The sequence below is a fragment of the Xenopus laevis genome, chromosome 4S, assembly GCF_017654675.1.
Source record: "Xenopus laevis strain J_2021 chromosome 4S, Xenopus_laevis_v10.1, whole genome shotgun sequence".
NCBI lineage: Eukaryota > Metazoa > Chordata > Amphibia > Anura > Pipidae > Xenopus > Xenopus laevis.
In genome coordinates, this window is record NC_054378.1 from 100,501,693 (window position 1) to 100,525,986 (window position 24,294).

Sequence of the window (24,294 nt, forward strand, 5' to 3'; positions counted from 1 at the left end):
TCTGAGGAGCAACTGTAGACCCAGAGTTACTGCTTCTCCTAACCATAACTGTTAGGGTAAACAACATGCAGCTTTTCCCAACTACTAAGAAGAAACAGATAAAAAAAATACTTGGAGCACGTGGAATTATATACAAGATGGGAATACAGCGCAGGGAATGCACTTTGAATTATATACAAGATTGGAATACAGGCAGGGAAAGCACTTGGAATTATATACAAGATGGGAATACAGGCAGGGAAAGCAATTGGAATTATATACAAGATGGGAATACAGGCAGGGAAAGCAATTGGAATTATATACAAGATGGGAATACAGGCAGGGAAAGCACTTGGAATAATATACAAGATGGGAATACAATGCAGAGAAAACAGTTGGAATTAAATACAAGATGGGAATACAGGCAGGGAAAGCAAGTGGAATTAAATACAAGATCGGAATACAGCTCAGGGAATGCACTTGGAATTATATACAAGATGGGATAACAACAGAGGAAAAAAACTTGGAATTATATAGAAGATGGGAACACAGGCAGGGAAAGCAATTGGAATTATATAGAAGATGGGAATACAACGCAGGGAATGCACTTGGAATTATATACAAGATGGGAATACAGGCAGGGAAAGCACTTGGAATAATATACAAGATGGGAATACAATGCAGAGAAAACAGTTGGAATTAAATACAGGATGGGAATACAGCACAGGGAAAGCAATTGGAATTATATAAAGGATCGGAATACAGCAGAGAGAAAGCACTTGGAATTATATACAAGATGGGATAACAACAGAGGAAAAAAACTTGGAATTATATACAAGATGGGAACACAGGCAGGGAAAGCAATTGGAATTATATAGAAGATGGGAATACAACGCAGGGAATGCACTTGGAATTATATACAAGATGGGAATACAGCGCAGGGAATGCATTTGGAATTATATACAGGATGGGAATACAGCTCAGGGAAAACAATTGGAATTATATACAGGATGCGAATACAATGCAAGGAAAGCACTTGGAATTATATACAAGATGGGAATACAGGCAGGGAAAGCACTTGGAATTATATACAAGATGGGAATACAGTGCAGGGAATGCACTTGGAATTATATACAAGATGGGAATACAGCGCAGGAAAAGCAATTGGAATTATATACAGGATGGGAATACAGCAGAGAGAAAGCACTTGGAATTGTATACAAGATGGGATAACAACAGAGGAAAAAAACTTGGAATTATATAAAAGATGGGAATACAACAGAGGGAAAGCACTTGGAATTATATACAAGATGGTAATACAACGCAGAGAAAACAGTTGGAATTATATACAAGATGGGAATACAGGCAGGGAAAGCAATTGGAATTATATAAAGGATGGGAATACAATGCAGAGAAAACAGTTGGAATTATATACAAGATGGGAATACAACACAGGGAAAGTACTTGGAATTATATACAAGACGGTAATACAGCGCAGGGAATTCACTTGGAATTATATACAAGATGGGAATACAGCACAGGGAATGCACTTGGAATTATATACAGGATGGGAATACAATGCAGAGAAAACAGTTGGAATTATATACAAGATGGGAATACAACACAGGGAAAGTACTTGGAATTATATACAAGACGGTAATACAGCGCAGGGAATTCACTTGGAATTATATACAAGATGGGAATACAGCACAGGGAAAGCACTTGGAATTATATACAAGATGGGAATACAGGCAGGGAAAGCAATTGGAATTATATACAAGATGGGAATACAGCAGAGAGAAAGCACTTGGAATTATATACAAAATAGGATAACAACAGAACAAAAAACTTGGAATTATATACAAGATAGGAATACAGGCAGGGAAAGCAATTGGAATTATATAGAAGATGGGAATACAGCACAGGGAATGCACTTGGAATTATATACAAGATGGGAATACAGCGCAGGGAAAGCACTTGGAATTATATACAAGATGGGAATACAGGCAGGGAAAGCTCTTGGAATTATATACAAGATGGGAATACAGCGCAGGGAATGCACTTGGAATTATATACAGGATTGGAATACAATGCAAGGAAAGCACTTGGAATTATATACAAGATGGGAATACAGCACACGGAATGCACTTGGAATTATATACAGGATGGGAATACAACGCAGAGAAAACAGTTGGAATTATATACAAGATGGGAATACAGCACAGGGAATGCACTTGGAATTATATACAGGATGGGAATACAACGCAGAGAAAACAGTTGGGATTATATAGAATATGGGAATACAGCACAGGGAATGCATTTGGAATTATATACAGGATGGGAATACAGCTCAGGGAAAACAATTGAAATTATATACATGATGCGAATACAATGCAAGGAAAGCACTTGGAAATATATACAAGATGGGAATACAGCGCAGGGAAAGCACTTGGAATTATATACAAGATGGGAATACAGGCAGGGAAAGCAATTGGAATTGTATACAAGATGGGAATACAGCGCAGGGAAAGCAATTGGAATTATATACAGGATGGTAATACAGCGGAGAGAAAGCACTTGGAATTATATACAAGATGGGAATACAGCGGAGAGAAAGCACTTGGAATTATATACAAGATGGGAAAACAGCGCAGGGAATGCACTTGGAATTATATACAGGATGGGAATACAACAGAGGGAAAACAATTGGAATTATATACAAAATGGGAATACAGCACAGGGAAAGCACTTGGAATTATATACAAGATGGGAATACAGGCATGGAAAGCAATTGGAATTATATACAGGATGGGAATACAGCGCAGGGAATGCACTTGGAATTATATACAGGATGGGAATACAATGCAAGGAAAGCACTTGGAATTATATACAAGATGGGAATACAGTGCAGGGAATGCACTTGGAATTATATACAAGATGGGAATACAGCGCAGGGAATGCACTTGGAATTATATACAGGATGGGAATACAGCACAGGGAAAGCACTTGGAATTATATACAAGATGGGAATACAGGCATGGAAAGCAATTGGAATTATATACAGGATGGGAATACAGCGCAGGGAATGCACTTGGAATTATATACAGGATGGGAATACAGCGCAGGGAATGCATTTGGAATTATATACAGGATGGGAATACAGCTCAGGGAAAACAATTGAAATTATATACATGATGCGAATACAATGCAAGGAAAGCACTTGGAAATATATACAAGATGGGAATACAGCACAGGGAAAGCACTTGGAATTATATACAGGATGGGAATACAACAGAGGGAAAACAATTGGAATTATATACAAAATGGGAATACAGCACAGGGAAAGCACTTGGAATTATATACAAGATGGGAATACAGGCATGGAAAGCAATTGGAATTATATACAGGATGGGAATACAGCGCAGGGAATGCACTTGGAATTATATACAGGATGGGAATACAATGCAAGGAAAGCACTTGGAATTATATACAAGATGGGAATACAGTGCAGGTAATGCACTTGGAATTATATACAAAATGGGAATACAGCACAGGGAATGCACTTGGAATTATATACAGGATGGGAATACAACAGAAGGAAAGGACTTGGAATTATATACAAGATGGGAATACAGGCAGGGAAAGCACTTGGAATTAAATAGAAGATCGGAATACAGCTCAGGGAATGCACTTGGAATTATATACAGGATGGGAATACAGCGCAGGGAAAGCTATTGGAATTATATAAAGGATGGGAATACAGCAGAGAGAAAGCACTTGGAATTATATACAAAATAGGATAACAACAGAAGAAAAAAACTTGGAATTATATACAAGATGGGAATACAGGCAGGGAAAGCAATTGGAATTATATAGAAGATGGGAATACAGCGCAGGGAATGCACTTGGAATTATATACAGGATGGGAATACAACGCAGAGAAAACAGTTGGAATTATATTCAAGATGGGAATACAGCACAGGGAATGCACTTGGAATTATATACAGGATGGGAATACAACGCAGAGAAAACAGTTGGGATTATATAGAATATGGGAATACAGCACAGGGAATGTATTTGGAATTATATACAGGATGGGAATACAGCGCAGGGAATGCATTTGGAATTATATACAGGATGGGAATACAGCTCAGGGAAAACAATTGAAATTATATACATGATGCGAATACAATGCAAGGAAAGCACTTGGAAATATATACAAGATGGGAATACAGCGCAGGGAAAGCACTTTGAATTATATACAAGATGGGAATACAGGCAGGGAAAGCAATTGGAAGTGTATACAAGATGGGAATACAGCGCAGGGAAAGCAATTGGAATTATACACAGGATGGGAATACAGCGGAGAGAAAGCACTTGGAATTATATACAAGATGGGAAAACAGCGCAGGGAATGTACTTGGAATTATATACAGGATGGGAATACAACAGAGGGAAAACAATTGGAATTATATACAAGATGGGAATACAGCACAGGGAAAGCACTTGGAATTATATACAAGATGGGAATACAGGCAGGGAAAGCAATTGGAATTATATACAGGATGGGAATACAGCGCAGGGAATGCACTTGGAATTATATACAGGATGGGAATACAATGCAAGGAAAGCACTTGGAATTATATACAAGATGGGAATACAGTGCAGGGAATGCACTTGGAATTATATACAAGATGGGAATACAGCGCAGGGAATGCACTTGGAATTATATACAGGATGGGAATACAGCGCAGGGAAAGCAATTGGAATTATATAAAGGATGGGAATACAGCGGAGAGAAAGCACCTGGAATTATATACAAGATGGGATAACAACAGAAGAAAAAAACTTGGAATTATATACAAGATGGGAATACAGGCAGGGAAAGCAATTGGAATTATATAGAAGATGGGAATACAGCGCAGGGAATGCACTTGGAATTATATACAAGATGGGAATACAGTGCAGGGAATGCACTTGGAATTATATACAAGATGGGAATACAGCGCAGGTAATGCACTTGGAATTATATACAAGATGGGATAACAACAGAGGAAAAAAACTTGGAATTATATAAAGGATGGGAATACAACAGAGGGAAAGCACTTGGAATTATATACAACATGGGAATACAGCACATGGAAAGTACTTGGAATTACAGACAAGATGGGAATACAGGCAGGGAAAGCACTTGGAATTATATACAAGATGGGAATACAGGCAGGGAAAGCACTTGGAATTATATACAAGATGGGAATACAGGCAGGGAAAGCAATTGGAATTATATAAAGGATGGGAATACAGCGGAGAGAAAGCACTTGGAATTATATACAAGATGGGATAACAACAGAAGAAAAAAACTTGGAATTATATACAAGATGGGAATACAGGCAGGGAAAGCAATTGGAATTATATAGAAGATGGGAATACAGCGCAGGGAATGCACTTGGAATTATATACAAGATGGGAATACAGTGCAGGGAATGCACTTGGAATTATATACAAGATGGGAATACAGCGCAGGTAATGCACTTGGAATTATATACAAGATGGGATAACAACAGAGGAAAAAAACTTGGAATTATATAAAGGATGGGAATACAACAGAGGGAAAGCACTTGGAATTATATACAACATGGGAATACAGCACATGGAAAGTACTTGGAATTACAGACAAGATGGGAATACAGGCAGGGAAAGCACTTGGAATTATATACAAGATGGGAATACAGGCAGGGAAAGCACTTGGAATTATATACAAGATGGGAATACAGGCAGGGAAAGCAATTGGAATTATATAAAGGATGGGAATACAGCGGAGAGAAAGCACCTGGAATTATATACAAGATGGGATAACAACAGAGGAAAAAAAACTTGGAATTATATAAAGGATGGGAATACAGGCAGGGAATGCACTTGGAATTATATACAAGATGGGAATACAGGCAGGGAAAGCACTTGGAATTATATACAGGATGGGAATACAGCGGAGAGAAAGCACTTGGAATTATATACAGGATGGGAATACAGCGGAGAGAAAGCACTTGGAATTATATACAAGATGGGAATACAGGCAGGGAATGCTCTTGGAATTATATAAAGGATGGGAATACAACGCAGAGAAAGCAGTTGGCATTAAATACAGGATGGGATTATAAATGAGGGAAAGGATCTGGAATCGTTTACAGGACATAATGCACATGTGAGGGGACACAGAGTAAACTTGTTTGAGTTTTGACCTCTTCATACAATGAACCATAACACTCTAATCGATTCCTCCAACTCTATGGTAGTTCGCCGGCTGTTGCTGGTGACGTACTTCCGGCAGCCTGACCCTTGTGAGTTCTCGCACGCTGTACAGACATGTCCTTTCCGTCCGATCTGCCGCTGGAGACTTTGCAGGCTGCAGCGAGAAGCTCCGGCCTTGAGGAGGAAGATGAGGGTGATGAAGAGGTGATTCTCTGATCTAGCGCTGCCATTAGTTGGGGGGATGGTTTTGGTGACGCGGGTGCGCCCGGCCCGGTAGTCTCTGCTGTCAGACTGGGGGTCCTGGCGCTACATTACGCGCTGCTCGCCCTGCCTTGTGTTTGAGAGGCTATTGCACTAAATGGCATTTGTAACTGCCGCTCTTGCTTCTTACTAGAGATCTCATTTGGCCGGAGGAGACGAATGACATTGTGTTTGTCAGTGTAATTAGGGACAGGGGGGCTTGTGACTGAAGGTAATGACTGTGTAGCGCGTCTGCATCTCCCACATCTTCTCCCAGGGCTGGGGGTTAATCAAGATACAGGATCATGTGACAATCAAATTCACGATGGTTATAACTATAAGTCCAAAATGGCATTAGTGTGATTGGATTCCTAATGGCAGAAGGGCCCAGTTACTACTAAATTCTTTTTATCCACAGTGTGATATTTTCCCTAGACTGAGAAAGATTTGCTCTTGACACCGAAAGGCATTTTAGCTCCTGTTTAGCAAACTGTGACTAACATGGAAGGGGATGGGGTGCTGGGGCCTTGCCTTGTACACCCTGTAATTGCACTCATTCTTAAAGGAGATATTTTGTGTAAAAAAGTACCAGTGAATTATACTCATTTAGTTATAGAAGAATTGTGCTTAAAAAAAGTAGTGTTTCAGGCTGATTTATTGAATATTTCTGCAAAAACCCTAATAATCCCTCCCTTCCCTTCCTGCTCCCTGAATTCCCAGGCTGTGCAGGGGAGCCGGCGACTCTTAGCTCACTGCACTGTAGGACAGGAACCAATCAGCAGCTAGCAGGACCTGATAGGGAACTGAAGCATGTCTGTGCTTGTGTGACTGCAGGGCTGTGATTGGCTGTCCCCCTCCTACTCTGCTTCTGGCTGTGAAAATTAAGGACACGCCCACCCCTCATTTGAAACACAGACAGGGACCAGTGAACATCTATAGGGAGCTCCAATAAAGGGGCTATTTTTAAAGATAATATACATTTTTAGCACCATGTAAAAGCAACACCATATATTACTTATAATTGCCTACAAAATTAGAGTTTTTGCATTTATACTATATGTCTCCTTTAAGGCGCATGCCAAATGTGTGTGGAGCCTTATTCCTGTCCATAGCAAAACTTTAGAACAGGGATTCCTTGACCATTGTGCTGGGTCGGCTAACATAGGCACAAGCTGTTGTTTTCTGTACTAAGTGTTGGACACAAGAATTATGTCTAATTTGCACAATTTAGGAACATGCGCGGGATTAGTGCAGGTTATGTTTTCCTTTGCACATGCCTTTTTTCTTCAAGGTCTTTCAATGGACAGTAACTTGTGAATACAGATCTGTCCAATTACTGCTGCTCGCTAGATTGGGACAAATTTGAAAAGTATGATTGTTAATAAGACAATGGAAGTATTTTTAACTTATCACTGATGAAGGGTATTTTTTCATTAACTTGGTGGAAGCTGGCGGGCTGTTAAAATGTCAGTATTGTCCAATGAAAATCCTCTTGATTCTGATCTAAGAATCTACCCTTAGTTTTCTTGCTTAGAACAAACCCTCCTAAATCCAAACATGTGTCCCTAAATCTTTTAGCCTTCTAATAAGTGACTTAGAGAATTCCAGCTAGCGTAAGCAGCTTTTCTTCTTGAAATTTGTGAGGGCAAGTAGTAGGGATATTTGTCAGTGTAACCCCAGTTTAAGGCTTGTTACATGAGCTAGAGGAACAGAACCAAAGGACTAGTCTGTTCACTGAATGCTTAATTGTAGTTTTATCTTAGTTTTGTATCAGTCCCAAATAGGTTTAAATTCCTTAAACTGCTACACAATTACTGTTGCATTCTTCTATACTTGAATGTTTCATGTCACATGCATCCCTTCACATTTCTAACTTCTAAGGTGTGCGCATTTACTATGGTGTTGGGTTAAGGGGTTAAACAGGTTGGCCACCTTTTAAAAGTAACTTTTAGTTTGATCACCAGAAGCATGCTAAGACCGTTTGCAGTTGGTCTCATTTTATATTTGCAGTAGGTTTATTATTTAAATGATTTTGTTCCGCAGGTCTCAAGCTAAACACATGTATCCTTTCAAGCAGTCTTGAAATTGAAATGGATGATAGATAGCAGAGCACCGGAAAAGCAAAATAAGCACTAAGATATAAGAATAACTGTAAAATGAAAATCAATGATTGTCATGATCATTGTCCCAACAGCCAGGCGGCATTTTCAACTGATGGCTAGAACAAGAAACAAATCCTTACAAATGAAATAGGAAAAAACAGTTATACACTTATCAATAGCATAATAGTGGAATAATTTAAAAAAATATATTTATATTTATTTTCTTCCCTCGGCAGCATTCATACTGCTCTGTTCCCTGCCATACAGAACATAAGGTTTATAGCGGAAGTTTTTCTTTGTGCAGCACTAGTGCCTCCTGCTAAACAAATGGAACTATATACCTGATATATCCAAAACGTCAATGTTTCCTGCAAAGTGACAATGTAACCTATCTCTGACCTCTAATATACCTCCTCATATACAGTGTAATCTCTGATCCTTTCCCACTGCTTTGCCACATTACTTGCTTTTATGTATCATTCCTAGATCCTTTTTTTCTGTTGTCATCTGCAGGAAATTACCATTCAGCCGTCACGTAACATCACCGTTTTTGTGTGATTATTTTACGTGTCTCATTACATTTAAAGGACAAGGAAAGTTAAACTAAAGAAGTAGCTAGAAATGTTGTACATAATATATTGGCCTTCTGTACCAGCCCAAGGCAACCACAGCCCTTTAGCAGTAAAGATCTGTGTCTCCAAAGATGCCCCAGTAGCTCCCCATCTTTTTTTCTGCTGATTCACTGCACATGCTCTGTGCTGCTGTCACTTACTGAGCTTAGGGACCCACTCACAATATACAGTACACATAGAATAGAAATGTCACAATATAAGGCTGATTAGTAATTAATACAGATAATTATTACATGGCAGCACAGAAACCAGTGCAATTAGCATCAGAATTTAATAATCAGCCCTGTAGCATCAGCTTATATTACAGACAAACCTCATTTTCTGCTTGATTATTTGTGACAGCCCCTAAGCTTAGCTTCTCAACAGCTGCTCAGAGCCCACTGAGCATGTGAGTGTCGCAGACACTTTCCAAGATGGTGACCCCCTTTGACAAGTTTGAAGTCCTGGATCATTGCTGCTATTGAGATGCTGAAACTTAAAGGCCGGTGCAATAAGTTCACTATATAAAATATTATAATAAAGGCTTGATAAAGGGTCCAGTAGGGCCCGAAACGTATATGGGCTAATAAAACACTACGGATTGTTGCATCAATTTGAGTGTGCTGCTCTATTTCTTGTTCTGGATGCTAAGTTGACACAAAAAGCGGGCGAGGGTCTTCCAGTTGAGCACCTGAGACCCACACTGGTTTAATGAAGGTAGAGCACTCCTAATTACTATTATTCACTATATAAAATATGGCATTTTTAGCAGTAATCATTTTTAGGGTTTAGTTCTCCTTTAAGATCCAAAAGCCTTGTCCCTGATTATTTCTATGAATGATTCTGTGTTTGGCTAAGAAGAGCTGCTGACAATCTCCATCCACATGCCATCAATTTGTCAAATTGCACATTGCTAGTATCCACTCTGTTGCAGATCTTTGTGCCATCTGCAGATATAAATATATTAAAATGAAAAGGACCCAGCATGGATCCCTGAGGACTTTTTTCTTTGTCAAAATAGTCCCACAGGCTACTGCTATATGGCAGTGGCAATATGAGATGCTGGCAATTATAGTTCAACAGTGGGGCGAGGGTCACTGTTGGTCTTCCAGAATTACAAAACTGTTCCCGTTTAGAGCGGGGTATAGTGCAAGAACACTGATGCCCATCTCCATTCTGCACTGATCACTCTTTGTGGTTTGTTCTCTCAATTAGCTGGAAGAGACTTTATCAGAGAGGCTCTGGGGACTGACGGAAATGTTCCCTGAAAGTTTCCGAACTGTGGCTGGTACATCTTTCGACTTCTCCGTTTGTGCTGCCAAGAAGTTGTACAGGTAGGTGGCAAATACCATACGTGTAAATGCAGTGAAGGCTGCTGTGTGTCCACATTGATTAACACATTAAGGAGGTGGAGACACGTAATCACTGGGGTTACCAAAATGCTAGGATAACTGAGACCCCAGGTCAGTGCTCCTGTTCTTTAAAAACTGCACCAGCCTGGGGTATTTCTGTATGAGCACCATGCCGCCATCTTTGTCCTGTTCTTGAATCTCCTCTGTGGCCCTGGGCCAGGTGTGTGTGTGCATCGAAGACTGTAAAGATGGATTATTGGGTTTCACTCTACGGAGTGTGTGCACCTGGACTGGATTGTACAGAGATCTCGGGTAAGCACCCAATTATTATACTGATGCTCGCCTATAAAATCCATAGGAACGTGCTAGTATTACTGGGGGAAGGGGTTTAGGCATCAACCTTTTTCTATTTAAAAATGGACTCAATGCCTCCCTTTCTCAACCCAGCATTACTTACCTCAGGTGACACTCCAACATCGTTTAGAGTTCTGTTCAATTCCGTCAGTCACACTGGACTGGAGATGATGCATTTCTTGCATAGGGTCCAGGGGTGTTTTTATTTGTAATTGGCCTATGGCAGGATTGAGCTGCTTCCAAACCAGTGCGACTAAAGAAAAAAGTGCAGTGTCTGCACCTCTCTTTCCCATTCCCAAACTACAGGTACCACCGGGCTATGTGCAGGTTAGGACTGGACTAGTGTGACACTGGAAACACCCTGGTTTTAACCCTAGCATTGCTGATCCAGGCCCTGCTCCCCCCAGCAGGAACTGCTTGCACTGGCACATCCCCACCCATTTGTTGGATATGGAGCTCTTGACTGAGGTGGGCCCCGAACACGCCAATTTGACATTTGGCTAGGGGCAGCATGGAGCATTTATATCCAGAAAAATGTAGATGCCTAAACTCCCCAAAAATACACGTTCCTATGGATTTGTATAGGAAAGGAATTAAAGCCAAATCTTTTAAAAAGTAGTTAGTCACAAATAACCATAACAACATGGGTGCACCAAACTAGAAGAAAAAAAGCTTCACCTGACTTTTCTGAGCTCAGGCCCCTTATTTTGATGTTTGCTATGTGCTTAAAAAAAGTAGTGTTTCAGGCTGATTTATTGAATATTTCTGCAAAAACCCTAATAATCCCTCCCTTCCCTTCCTGCTCCCTGAATTCCCAGGCTGTGCAGGGGAGCCGGCGACTCTTAGCTCACTGCACTGTAGGACAGGAACCAATCAGCAGCTAGCAGGACCTGATAGGGAACTGAAGCATGTCTGTGCTTGTGTGACTGCAGGGCTGTGATTGGCTGTCCCCCTCCTACTCTGCTTCTGGCTGTGAAAATTAAGGACACGCCCACCCCTCATTTGAAACACAGACAGGGACCAGTGAACATCTATAGGGAGCTCCAATAAAGGGGCTATTTTTAAAGATAATATACATTTTTAGCACCATGTAAAAGCAACACCATATATTACTTATAATTGCCTACAAAATTAGAGTTTTTGCATTTATACTATATGTCTCCTTTAAGGCGCATGCCAAATGTGTGTGGAGCCTTATTCCTGTCCATAGCAAAACTTTAGAACAGGGATTCCTTGACCATTGTGCTGGGTCGGCTAACATAGGCACAAGCTGTTGTTTTCTGTACTAAGTGTTGGACACAAGAATTATGTCTAATTTGCACAATTTAGGAACATGCGCGGGATTAGTGCAGGTTATGTTTTCCTTTGCACATGCCTTTTTTCTTCAAGGTCTTTCAATGGACAGTAACTTGTGAATACAGATCTGTCCAATTACTGCTGCTCGCTAGATTGGGACAAATTTGAAAAGTATGATTGTTAATAAGACAATGGAAGTATTTTTAACTTATCACTGATGAAGGGTATTTTTTCATTAACTTGGTGGAAGCTGGCGGGCTGTTAAAATGTCAGTATTGTCCAATGAAAATCCTCTTGATTCTGATCTAAGAATCTACCCTTAGTTTTCTTGCTTAGAACAAACCCTCCTAAATCCAAACATGTGTCCCTAAATCTTTTAGCCTTCTAATAAGTGACTTAGAGAATTCCAGCTAGCATAAGCAGCTTTTCTTCTTGAAATTTGTGAGGGCAAGTAGTAGGGATATTTGTCAGTGTAACCCCAGTTTAAGGCTTGTTACATGAGCTAGAGGAACAGAACCAAAGGACTAGTCTGTTCACTGAATGCTTAATTGTAGTTTTAAAAAGTAGTTAGTCACAAATAACCATAACAACATGGGTGCACCAAACTAGAAGAAAAAAAGCTTCACCTGACTTTTCTGAGCTCAGGCCCCTTATTTTGATGTTTGCTATGTTAAAGCACTAAGCAACTGTGGATTGTGTAGCTAGTATATATTTGCATTTCAGCAGTCACACCTAGCCGTGCATGGCAAGATGCTTTCACGCTCTCTTCTTTCCTTGAAGCTTTTCCCGCTCAGCATTGTGGATAGGAACCACTTCATTCATGATCCTGGTTTTGCCAGTAGTGTTTGAAACAGAGAAACTGCAGATGGAGCAGCAACAACAGCTACAACAAAGACAGGTGAGTGAGAGCAGTGACCTACCTACTTGTCGTCTTATCTAATCATTAGTGTCCTGGTGCTTTACTAGTATAGACAATAAGACTAACAAATATAAATAGAATAATAATAGAAAGGGGAGAATGAATCTAAATAAACTGCATTTTGTTGCATGTGTAACAAGGGTTTATTATTGGAGCACACTTAAGCTCAGTTTGTTGATCAGGGGAATATTCCATGGTCTCATACTACCAGCTAGAGCTGACACAAGCCTTATTAGTAAATTTCTTCATTCTAATGTTAAATAAGGCGGTTTCTTCACCATTGAAGAAATGCCCAAAATAGCTCTTGCCACCTGTCATTGGGGCTCATTTATAACAACTAGGGATGCACCGAATCCACTATTTTGGTTACGGCCGAACCCCCGAATCCTTCACTAAAGATTCGGCCGAATCCTAATTTGCATATCCAAATTAGGGGTGAGAAGGGGAAAACATTTTTACTTCCTTGTTTTGTGACAAAAAGTCATGCAATTTCCCTATCCACCCCTAATTTGAATATGCAAATTAGGATTCGGTTCGGCCAGGCAGAAGGATTCACCCAAATCCGAATCCTGCGGAAAAAGGCCGAATCCCGAACCGAATCCTGGATTAGGTGCATCACTAATAACAACTTGGAAATTGCACATGGGCAGTAACCCATAGAAACCAATGAGTAATTGCTTCAAGCTGTAGGTTGAATAATGAACAGAAGCAAAAATGTAATTGGTTACCACGGGTTACTGCCCAGGTGCAGATTTGCCCAGTGTTAATAAATGAGCATGACTTCATGGAACCCCCTTGTATTCTTGGTAGAAGCTGTTTTTGGTCTAAAAACCACCTAACTATACCAATGACAATAGGTCATTTCCATTAAATTCACTAGGAGGAGGCTTGGCATGTGGTTGGACGATGTTCCTGTTCTCAAGCTTTCTTTGTGGGCCAGCATTTTTCATGTTCTCTTTTCTACTGAAAAAAATCCATCTTATCACATGAACAGTGCAAAGGGATATGTTTTCCGCTCAGATAACAATGGCAGCTGTAGAATTTGTGAAATTGATGTACGGCAATGAGGTCCTGGGATAAAATTAAAATAAATAAAACGCTCACTATTTTAGTGATTTATACCTTGTATTTCTTAATGTGAATCTGGAGATCTATGAGCAGTTAGTAATTATTTTGGGGCTGATGTTTTTAATCAGGCACTCTTAAAGGACAAGGAAAGGCAAAAAAATGTAATCACATTTTTATTCTCTTTAATGAAAAAGAAACCTATCTCCAATATACTTTAATTAAAAAAATGTGTACTGTTCTTATAAGAAACCTGACTGTATGCAGTGAAATTCTCCCTTCATTTACTGCTGTGGATAGGAATTGTCAGACGGTCCCTAACTGCTGAGCAGGGAAACAATCATACTTATGAACTGCAGGGGGAGCCCCACACCTTACTTCCCAGCCATGCAGAACTCAAGCAGCTTTGTTTGTGACAATCCCCAATCCCAGACCACACTGAGCATGTGCAGGGTCAGGCAAAGATGTTTAACAAAGTTACAAGATGGTGACCCCCTGTAGCCAACTTTGAAAGCATAAATTATTTGTTTGATTAGGCTTGTGGTGCAGTAAGTTCATGCTTATGTTTAGTATACAAAATACAGCATTTCTAGCCTTATTCTATTTTAGACTTTACATGTGCTTTAATGGGTGTATAAAAGCTTCTTTCTTTTCTGCACAGATACTCCTAGGCCCTTCTACTGGAATGTCCGGTCCTGTCCCTCCACTTCCGGGAAAAGTGTAGAACACAAGCACCTTTAGTCGTTTAAAAATTTTCTTCTTTTTTTTTTTTTTCTTGTTAATTATTTTGATGGTTAAAGAAAACATGGAAGACCAGTCTCCTTGACTATCATCCTCCTTGAGTGCTGTGCATGGAATTCATCTTTTTTTTTTTTTTTTTGTATTTCAAGAATATTTTATTCAATAAGAATAAGCAAGCGTACAATAAACACAGGAAAAAGAAACATGGAATTCATCTTATCTGCAAACTTTCTCTTTAATAAAGAAGAAGAGGGCCAGAATCATGAATGATTTTCTGCAGAGATAAGTTTATACAGGAACGCCTTCAGCCGCTCTCTCTGTGTAACAGATTCTGTGACTCTGGGGTGGAAGGGATAACGCCTATTAGATGGTCACGCTTCCATTGTGGATGACATACAGATGGCCTCAGACAAGTGGCTGTTAAATTAAATGGTTTCTTCTCTCTTGCATGGCATTTCTAAACTTCTCTTTGTGCTCCATGGACCCTACAAACAGCCTGTAAGCTTTACATTGCAGCCTGCTTCTGCCTCTGTACTGTGATAAGGGACAGCATTCCACAAAGGGGTTCTGGAGTGGCCCAGGAGTTCATGTTACATAACCTGGAGCAAGGGCTCTTTGATGTATCTCGTTGGAAGACCTACTATAGATACATTTCTGTAATTCCAGAGGGGTCTTACGGGTTAATCAGTGAGCAGGTTGCAGCTTATGTCTCTAACTTGATTTGGTGTTTTGTTATCAATAATACAAAAAATACATTATATACTACCATATTCCGTGTTAGCTGTAAAAAACATTATTTTTGGAATACTTCTTGTCCCTTTCCTCAGAATGTGGCACATTCCCAAATGTAGCCTCACACTTTGAGCATGCGAAAGGCTCACACATGGATTGCAACATAAGCACTCAAGCTGCCTTAGGGCAGGACTCCTCGGACGATTCTGGTGCGAGCCGACGCGCTGTGCAAAAACGCAGACGTCCCGTCGGATGCGACGGAAATAAGGTAAGAAATTCTGTTGTCGGATTGTTTCGCAGCGTTGATGCAACACGACTGTTGGATGCAGACGATGCACGCTGTGTCTGCATCCGACAGTCGTGTCGTATCAGATCGCGCCTGAATCGTCCGTGGAGTCCTGCCCTTAGTTATAATGATGCTGGGAATAGCGTGCTGAATGCTGAGGGTGTTGCATTTAAGAAGCCTTAACTGCAGCATGGAGTCAGCCTGACGACAGCACACACCATGGAGAGGGAAGATTTTAGTCTGTAAATGAGTTCACGGCCAGTCGTTTATTTTATAAATTCTATACTGTGTTCAGACATCCTATGTCTGCAGGACTTTTAATGCCTGGTGATATTGTGGAACTGGTTCATTTGCCTGTTTTTATTTCTCTTGTTTTTTTTCCACAAATTAAAAAAGGTTCAAATTAAACTGTGTGTTTGTGATGTTTCTAATAACCAGCTCTTCCAAATAATCCTAAATTGTTCAGTAAATTATCTGATTCGGATAATAAAGTTTGAGTGTTTAAACTACATAGAGACATCCACTAACCCAATGTTATTCAGGTTATAAGTCAGCTCTTATGCCCAAGTCCAAGTTATCCACCCAAATAACACACACATTTTTTTAAGTAAAGGATAAAGAAAGCCACACTAAGGGGGATATTTATCAAGGGTCTTATTTCGAATTGAAAAATCTCAGAAATTATAATTCAAAAAGACCAACCGAAACTAAGTCAAAGCTTCTTTTGGTCGAATAGGTCCATTTTCAATCAAATAGGTCCGTATTCAGACAAATCAAAGGAATAGCGTATCGAATTCAATTTTGAAGTTTTTCCCCAAAAAAAAAAACCGTTGATTTTTCAAAGTCCACCAATTGACTCCAAATAGGTTCTAGGAGGTCCCCCATAGGCTAAAACAGCAACTCTGCAGGTTTTAGATGGCGAATGGTCGAAGTTAAATTTTTAAAGAGAAAGTACATGATAAATTTCGATATTCGAATTTTCAAATTTTTTTCGAATTGAATTTGGACTAGTCCCTAGTCCAAAAAATAGCTTGAAATTCAAAATTTTTTTTATTCGAAAATTCCCCTTGACCTTTGATCTGCCCCTTAATTAAGGAATGCTATTCTGTTAGGTGCCCCAGGGACTGAAATGACTTACCAATGGGCAGGACAACATGCAGGAAATAGGTTTATTGTTTAGGCTGTAAGATCCAATAACAGGACCTTCTTCCTATATTGTTCAGTATTTGTATGTATTCTGTATGTTTAATTTTACAATTTAAAGGACATGTCAACCCAATGTTTTTTGCTTAATAAAAAAAAAAAACACAATTACAAGCAACTTTCAAATATTAATTTATAAAAAAATTTTTTAGTGCTTTATTTGTAAATGTAATTGCAAATTGTTTAACTCCTGGTTGTTACTTTTCAAACAATGTTGCAAGATCCAGTCTCCTCCAGGAAGATAGGTCTGTTAATTGGTTGGCTCGTCTTACATTGTGTCAACTGTCTGGTGGCCATACACGGAGAGATGCGCTTGTTTGGCAATGTCACCAAACGAACGGATCTCTCCCCGATATGCCCACCTTGATGTGGGCAATATCGGGCTGATCAGATTGTGGGCCCTAGGACCCAATGATCGGATCCTAACGGTGGGTAACGGGTGGTCGGATCGCGGGACCGCACCGACAAACAGATGCAGCCACGATCCGACGGAATTTTTAGTCACGTCCGATCGTCATCTGGCTGACTTTCCCCCAGATATCGATCAGGGAAGCCCGTCGGAGGGCCCCATACACGGGCCAATAAGCTGATGACTTTCAATAGCAATACATACATACATATATAACTTAAACCATAGAACATTTGTAATGAATGGATGTTGGTAAGTTGCAAAGTTAAAGACCATCCATGTTTCCAAGAGCAATGAATAGAGAGATCTTTCTTCTTCCAATTGGTTATGATCTTGGCTTACAGGGCAGCCTCACATGCAAACACTGATTTAGATTAGCCAAGAATTAAGACATTCCTAACATCATTTCACTTGTAGGAAAGGGGGAGGTGTAAGTAATATTTTGATAAGTTTGCAAAATGGACACAATACAAATGAAAATGGGAACAGTTAGACTTTCTTTATAACAGGAAGGACCATATAAAATACATCAATGGCATTCGTTCCATAGAGAGAAGTGAAAGTTAATAACCCATAGGGTTAAACCCCAGCCCAACCTATTGGTGGTAACTCATAGGTCCTAGAAAGGGATGAAGAATCCAACTGCGTTTCACCCAAACCTGCAGTTACTCTATCTGAACTCAGCCTTACTGCCCATCATTCCCCATGATAAAGAAAATAGTAAACTAATGGGGCAAAAGTACTTGAAATTTTAGTAGGATGTATACAGTGGTCTTCTAAGGTAATTTGCAATGGTCTCTTATTCTTTTGTTGCTTGAGGAGGCCCTTTTCTGCACTGTACACGGTTATTTGGAAAGGACCCACAGCAGATCCAGAAAATAAATAAGAGATGGTCTAACAGATAGAAAGTTGATAACAGTAATTAAAAAATTGCTTTGTGAGTCTTCTGGTTGCCAAGGTCAGGGCCTACCCCTGAAGAATGCATTTTACATTTCAGATAATTGAAAGTCAAACAGTCCCACAGAACAAATGTTAAAAGGAGAACTGAACCCTAAATATGAATATGGTAAAAAAAAAAAAAAGATATATGTTATATACTGAACTTACTGTATATACTGAACTCCTCTGAAAGCTTCAGCATCTTTGTAGTACAGGTATGGGATCTGTGATCCGGAAACCAGTTATCCAGAAACCTCAGAATTACGTAAAACTTGTCTCCGATAGACTCCATTTTATCCATTTAATCCAAATGTTTAAAAATAATTTCCTTTTCGCCTATAATAATAATAAAACAGTACCTTGTAGTTGATCAAAACTAATATACAGTATAATGAATCCTTATTGGAAGCAAAAACAGCCTATTGGGTTTATTTAATGTATATATAATTTTCTAGTAGCCACATGGTATGAAGATCCAAATTATGGAAAGATCAGTTATCCAGAAAACCCCAGGTACTTTGTATAACAGGTCCCATACCTGTAGTATAAAGTTGTGCACAGGAGCTCTCCATCTTGTATTTTGTTAGGAGTGTCTGCAACACACACACACATGCTTTTAGAAAATGAGGTTTGCCTGTAATACAGGGATGATTTTAAAAGTCTGATGCTAATTGCACTGGTTTTTGACCTACCATGTACTAATTAGGGATGCACCGAATCCACTATTTTGGATTCGGCAGAACCCCCGAATCCTTCGCAAAAGATTTGGTCGAATACCCAACCGAATCCGAATTTGCATATACATTTTTTACTTGTTTTGTGACAAAAAGTCTGGCGATTTCCCTCCCCGCCTCTATTTTGCATATGCAAATTCGGATTCGATTCAGCTGAATCTGAATCCTGCTGAAAAAGGCCGAATTCTGGCCGAATCCCGAACCGAATCCTGGATTCGGTGCATCCCTAGTACTAATACAACGAAACTTCAATTTTACATCCCCTGATTTAATGGTTGCTCGGAATTTACACAGTTTCCCCTGGGGAATAGAAAATTGGGGTTCTGCTGTATACACAGAACAATGTGAGTCAGTCCCTAAACTCAGTAAGTGACAGCAGCACAGATCATGTGCAGTGAATCAGCAGAAAAGAAGATGGGGAGCTACTGGGGCATCTTTGGAAACACGGATCTTTACTGCTAAAGGGCTGTGGTTGCCTTGGGCTGGTACAGAAGCCAAAACATAATATATAATGAAAGCATAATGTGCATTTTAAGTAGGGGTTCACTCAATCCACTAATTTGGGATTTGGCTGAATCTTGAACAGAACCTAAAATGAGCATAAGGATCAGTTAAAATGAACCAGGCACACAAAGAAAAAAATTGCAATTTCCTTGTTGGTGTGACAACTAGTCCTGTGATATTTAAGGATTTGGTGTGGCCAGTCACTTGCTGAAATAGGCATAATCCTGCATTCCTACTTTTACGTAGCCACAAAAAACCATCTATAGAACTTTCTCTTTCTTTTCACTGTGCCAAATAAGTCAAAACCTAGATGACATTATTTACATTTCGCCCTCACCCCATTAACCAACATTGTGGCTGTTCAGTTATAAATAAGGAGAATCAGGAATATTTTACTGCTATAACTAAATTACAGCAACTACTCTGACACTTATTAATGTGTTTAGGGCCACCCACCATACTGTGCTGCCTTGATGACCCGACGACCCCCAAGTTGTTTCTCAATAGGTGCCCACAACACACTGACCGTACGAGTGTCACTAACCAAAATGTTGACCTAACATCCAAAATTCCAAGCTCCCCTGGATTGTCACTGCTATAAGTTGAACCTTCTGGTGCAGTAAGTGCTGTGCAAAAATGTGACTGTATCAAGGCAAGACCCTCAGCTTGTTAGCTGTGCTCATACCTACAACGCAATACATAATGAGTAGTGGAGGGACGGGAAAGAACAGTGATGAGCGGGGGGTGGTGACAAGCTACAGAAGGGCCAGAACTCATAGGAGCAAATTTACTTACCTGCGAAAATTCACCATCGCTGGCTTTGTGCACATTGCAGCACCTCACCAAGTGTAAATTTGCCTGGACAACGCTAATTCATGAAGATCCAAAGTTGCGAACAGGGTACCGAACGCTTGCAAAGTTGCGCTAGCAAAAATATGATCAGCAGTTCGAAGTTACGCTAGCGTTGGCTAACTTGCATACGGCGGGCAACGGCCGTATATTCCGCAGCAAATACATTACACAAGGCCAGGGAACCTTAATAAAATTATATAGAGGTCTTATATTGTCCTACACATGTGCCCACTGTATAGTTTAGGTGCCATATGTTATCAAATGTAGGGGGAAAGGTGGGTACCCCCAAAAACAATTTTCAATCTTTTTCAGCCTATCACCCTGAAAAATGGAAAGTCGCCAGCGGTTTTTGGGACTTTGAAAAGTTTTCAACTATTTTTTGAGGAACTCCTATCTACTCTATTGCGGTTCGCCTGGTTGGAGCTGGCGAAGGCAAGTCTGGTGCAAGAGGTAACGTTCAGGAAAATCCGCATCTTAGTGAATTAGCGTAGTTACATCCATTCTCCAGTGCGCAAATTCGCCTGGCGTTAGGGAGAATAGTAGTGCGACAATCTCCTTCATTATCGAATTTAGGCCCGTTAGTAAATTTGCCCCATAGTAGGCAGGCAGCAGAGGTACATGCCTAAAGCACCCCCCCCCAACCTGTCTACCCCTAATTCCAGCCAAGGTTTAGCATATAAAACACATTATTTCCTATCAATATTATTTTTAAGCTTTAATTCACCTTTAATGATACATTCCCGTATTGTTTACACTACTTGATACAAAGGGCAAATTTAAATACAAAGTGAAACTAAATACCTTGAGTACTTGCAGTCTTTTTCTGCAATGTATAAGAGAATAGCGCTCAGACTCACCGCTCCTCTTCTGTAAAATGCAGGCAGTCCACGGATGTGTGGCCGGGTGCTGGAATACCCTTGGTGTCCCACGCTGCACAAGATAGGGAAGAGAGGAAACGGAATTTCCGCACACCGGTTAGCATTAAAATCCGAAATCTTTATTGATCCACTGTTAAAAGGAGGCACATCATTCTGAGCTTGATGCGTTTCGGGCGCATTTTAAAAGTGGATCAATAAAGATTTCGGATTTTAATGCAAACCGGTGTTAGGGAAATTCCGTTTTCTCTGCAATGTCACAGAATGAAAGCCACTCAAGTGTTTTTTTGATACTCTTGCTTTATTTATTATTTGGATAACAAAATACATTTTCTCTGTAAACAAATAGCACATAAAAATAGCATTTTCTTTCCTTTTTCATCGTATGCTTCTTATTCATGGAGTCTCCTTTTCTGCAAACTAATTTGAAACAGTGGTTTGCTGGGGTTACATTTCTACAAAATTCTTTTAGACTCAATTCACCCTAAACTTTATGGATAGAAGTTTTCTTTTTTTTATGGTTTGGTGGCAGAGCCACATTTGGAATCAGGGTGTGTGTAACTGTACTATTGGTGCCAAGCACATGTAAGACAACCCGTGTGGTCAGGACTCTTAACTGCACGGCCAAAACATCTGTCCCAGGCTGCTCAACAGGAATATTTTAATAAAGGTACACAACTTACTCCTGCTTAGTAAGCAGAAACAAAAGCCAAAATCAGAATTAACCGCATTCAGCACTGGTATGTAAGGCTGGTTATGCAGGGTAACATTAAAAACACTTAATACAATTGCAAACAACATTAAACCTTCAAAGTGATTGCATGTAACCATACCCATACGTATACCCCTTGACTGTAACAGACTAGCACTGTCCTGTCATTATATCCTTACCTAATGGAAGAGGCCTTAAAGGAGAACTATCATGAAAATGTAATATAAGCTTCATCATACTGAAATACAAAGTTTTCTAAATAAAATAATTTAAGAATTCTCTTCATTCTGTCTTCATGCAGCAGTTGGGTGTCAGATAGTCACTGACAGTTAGATCCAATATATCTTATAGGGGGGCTTCCTTTATTTGCAGATGTATTAGAGCTCACTCAAATAACTGATTCCAGTACAAACAAAATAACTGCTTTTTGCACAAATTCTGCATGTAGAGAGACCTGATGTCTGGTCATATTAATAGAGTGAGCTCTAATACATCTTCTAGGTAAAAGGAGCCCCCCTATAAGATATATTGGATCTAACTGTCAATGATTATCTGACACCCAACTGCTGCATGAAGACAGAATGAAGAGAGACAGATGCTGAGAGAGAGACAGTGAAGATAAAATTGATTATTTCAGAAACGGTACAGAATTTTCAGTTGATTGTATTTAGAAAATGTCTTATTTCAGTATGATAAAGCTTATATTAAATGTTCAGTTTCCCTTTAAAGGACCAGTAACATTAAAAAAATTTGTTAGTTCCTGTCCTGTGGAGTTTTGGTAAGTTAGCTCTTAATAAAGTCTTTGCAATCCAAAAGTTTTATTTGCCTTGGTGTTGATTTTTCGTTCTATACTAACGAATTTAGAACAAATTTTTTTTAATGTTACTGGTCCTTTAAGCACAGGGGGGGGAGGAAGGAGAGTAACCAGCACAGACAGGCATTAGACAACTGAATGAGTAAAAGCAAAAGCCTCACCAGAAATAATCAGAAATTAGAAGACTGGCCCCTTCCTTGATAACTCGGAGGCAACACATCATGCAGTTACATGAACAGCAGCCAGGGATAATGAAGGGCTTAAAAAGAACACAGCTTGCTTGCAATCGAGGCTTAAACCCAGAGCTACATATAGGATCCACCTGATATCAATTTCTGGTACAAAGGCCTGTGATTACATCACATATAATACACAAGAGCCATAAAGATCCAGCAAAAGAAATCCTCATAAGTGCTTAGTGCGGCCCTCAATTCTATTCAGTGCTTTGTGAAATAATCAAAACTTGTGTATTATAAAAAATGTCACGTCCTCTGAAAATACGCAAATTTTAGAAGTCGCATCAGAGTTCCACGACCGCCATAAAAGGTAACTGTCATGGAAACTCTTTTTAATATTCTTATATTTTACAAAAGGGGGGGGCATTATTCCCTACATAAAAAACATGTAACAAAGCTGGAATTTACGTACAGAACCTGTGCCTTAAAGCTGATCAAGCCAAGGACAACCATGCTGCTGTGTAAAAGGCCTTTCCCTGTGGTTCTAACATATTCAGGTTGTATTAAACATTCTACATTTTAACATGCAACACAAGTTACGATTTTTCAGGATGAAAACAAATAGTTCTTCGTTTACGCAACATGTGATAGTGAGGCACAAATGTCAGAATAGGTTGTGTGAATCAGAATGCCATGAGCAAAAGCACGTGTTTTCTAATGGACAGCTTAGCCAAGACTGAAGTGCATTGCATTATCGCACAGTCCCAATGTTACTGCTGGTCATTGGGTGGACGTTACTACGGTCACAGAAAGTATTGTTTCAAGAAGGAACACTGAATTCAGTTTCCACTGTGCAAACTGGACTGAACCCAATATATAGGGAGATATCTCTTTATAATACACAAAAGCCATGAATATCTTGTAAATTATATCCTTATAAATGGTGAGTTCTGATGTCATCAGTTATAAACGGTGAGTTCTGATGTCATTTCTGTCACATGACTCACTGAAACCGGTGTATTATAATAAATAAAGTACCCCCAGTTGCAAAATATGAGAGATAGAAGTTACCTTGGAGCTCCATGACCTGTATAAAAACATTCGGCCTCCAACCTCGTGTTTTTATATGGTCTTGAAACTCCTCTGTGAC

The 24,294-nt window shown here is 39.7% G+C and overlaps 1 protein-coding gene across 2 annotated transcripts; it reads left to right on the forward strand.

Annotated features, from left to right (window-relative positions):
- The first annotated feature begins 6,262 nt into the window (after positions 1-6,262).
- LOC108715774 (mitochondrial import receptor subunit TOM22 homolog) lies at positions 6,263-16,334 on the forward strand. 2 transcript variants are annotated; one of them, XR_001935579.2, is made up of 5 exons: positions 6,264-6,432; positions 10,397-10,515; positions 12,964-13,081; positions 14,829-15,018; positions 15,113-16,334. XR_001935579.2 is itself a non-coding variant. In XM_018261228.2 (4 exons), the coding sequence occupies exons 1-4, from the start codon at positions 6,343-6,345 to the stop codon at positions 14,889-14,891; spliced, it is 390 nt and encodes a 129-aa protein (XP_018116717.1). In that variant the 5' UTR covers positions 6,263-6,342; the 3' UTR covers positions 14,892-15,071. The 2 variants fall into 2 exon arrangements, 1 of the variants encoding a protein (XP_018116717.1); XM_018261228.2 differs by lacking the exon at positions 15,113-16,334 and having other exon boundaries at positions 6,263-6,432; positions 14,829-15,071.
- Positions 16,335-24,294: the final 7,960 nt, after the last annotated feature.

Excerpts from the sequence above, each read along its gene's own strand:
- LOC108715774 (XM_018261228.2), top strand. The coding sequence starts at position 6,343 with ATGTCCTTTCCGTCCGATCTGCCGCTGGAGACTTTGCAGGCTGCAGCG. Across the intron at positions 6,433-10,396 it reads AAGATGAGGGTGATGAAGAG|CTGGAAGAGACTTTATCAGA; the intron begins GTGATTCTCTGA and ends TCTCTCAATTAG. Across the intron at positions 10,516-12,963 it reads GCTGCCAAGAAGTTGTACAG|CTTTTCCCGCTCAGCATTGT; the intron begins GTAGGTGGCAAA and ends CTTTCCTTGAAG.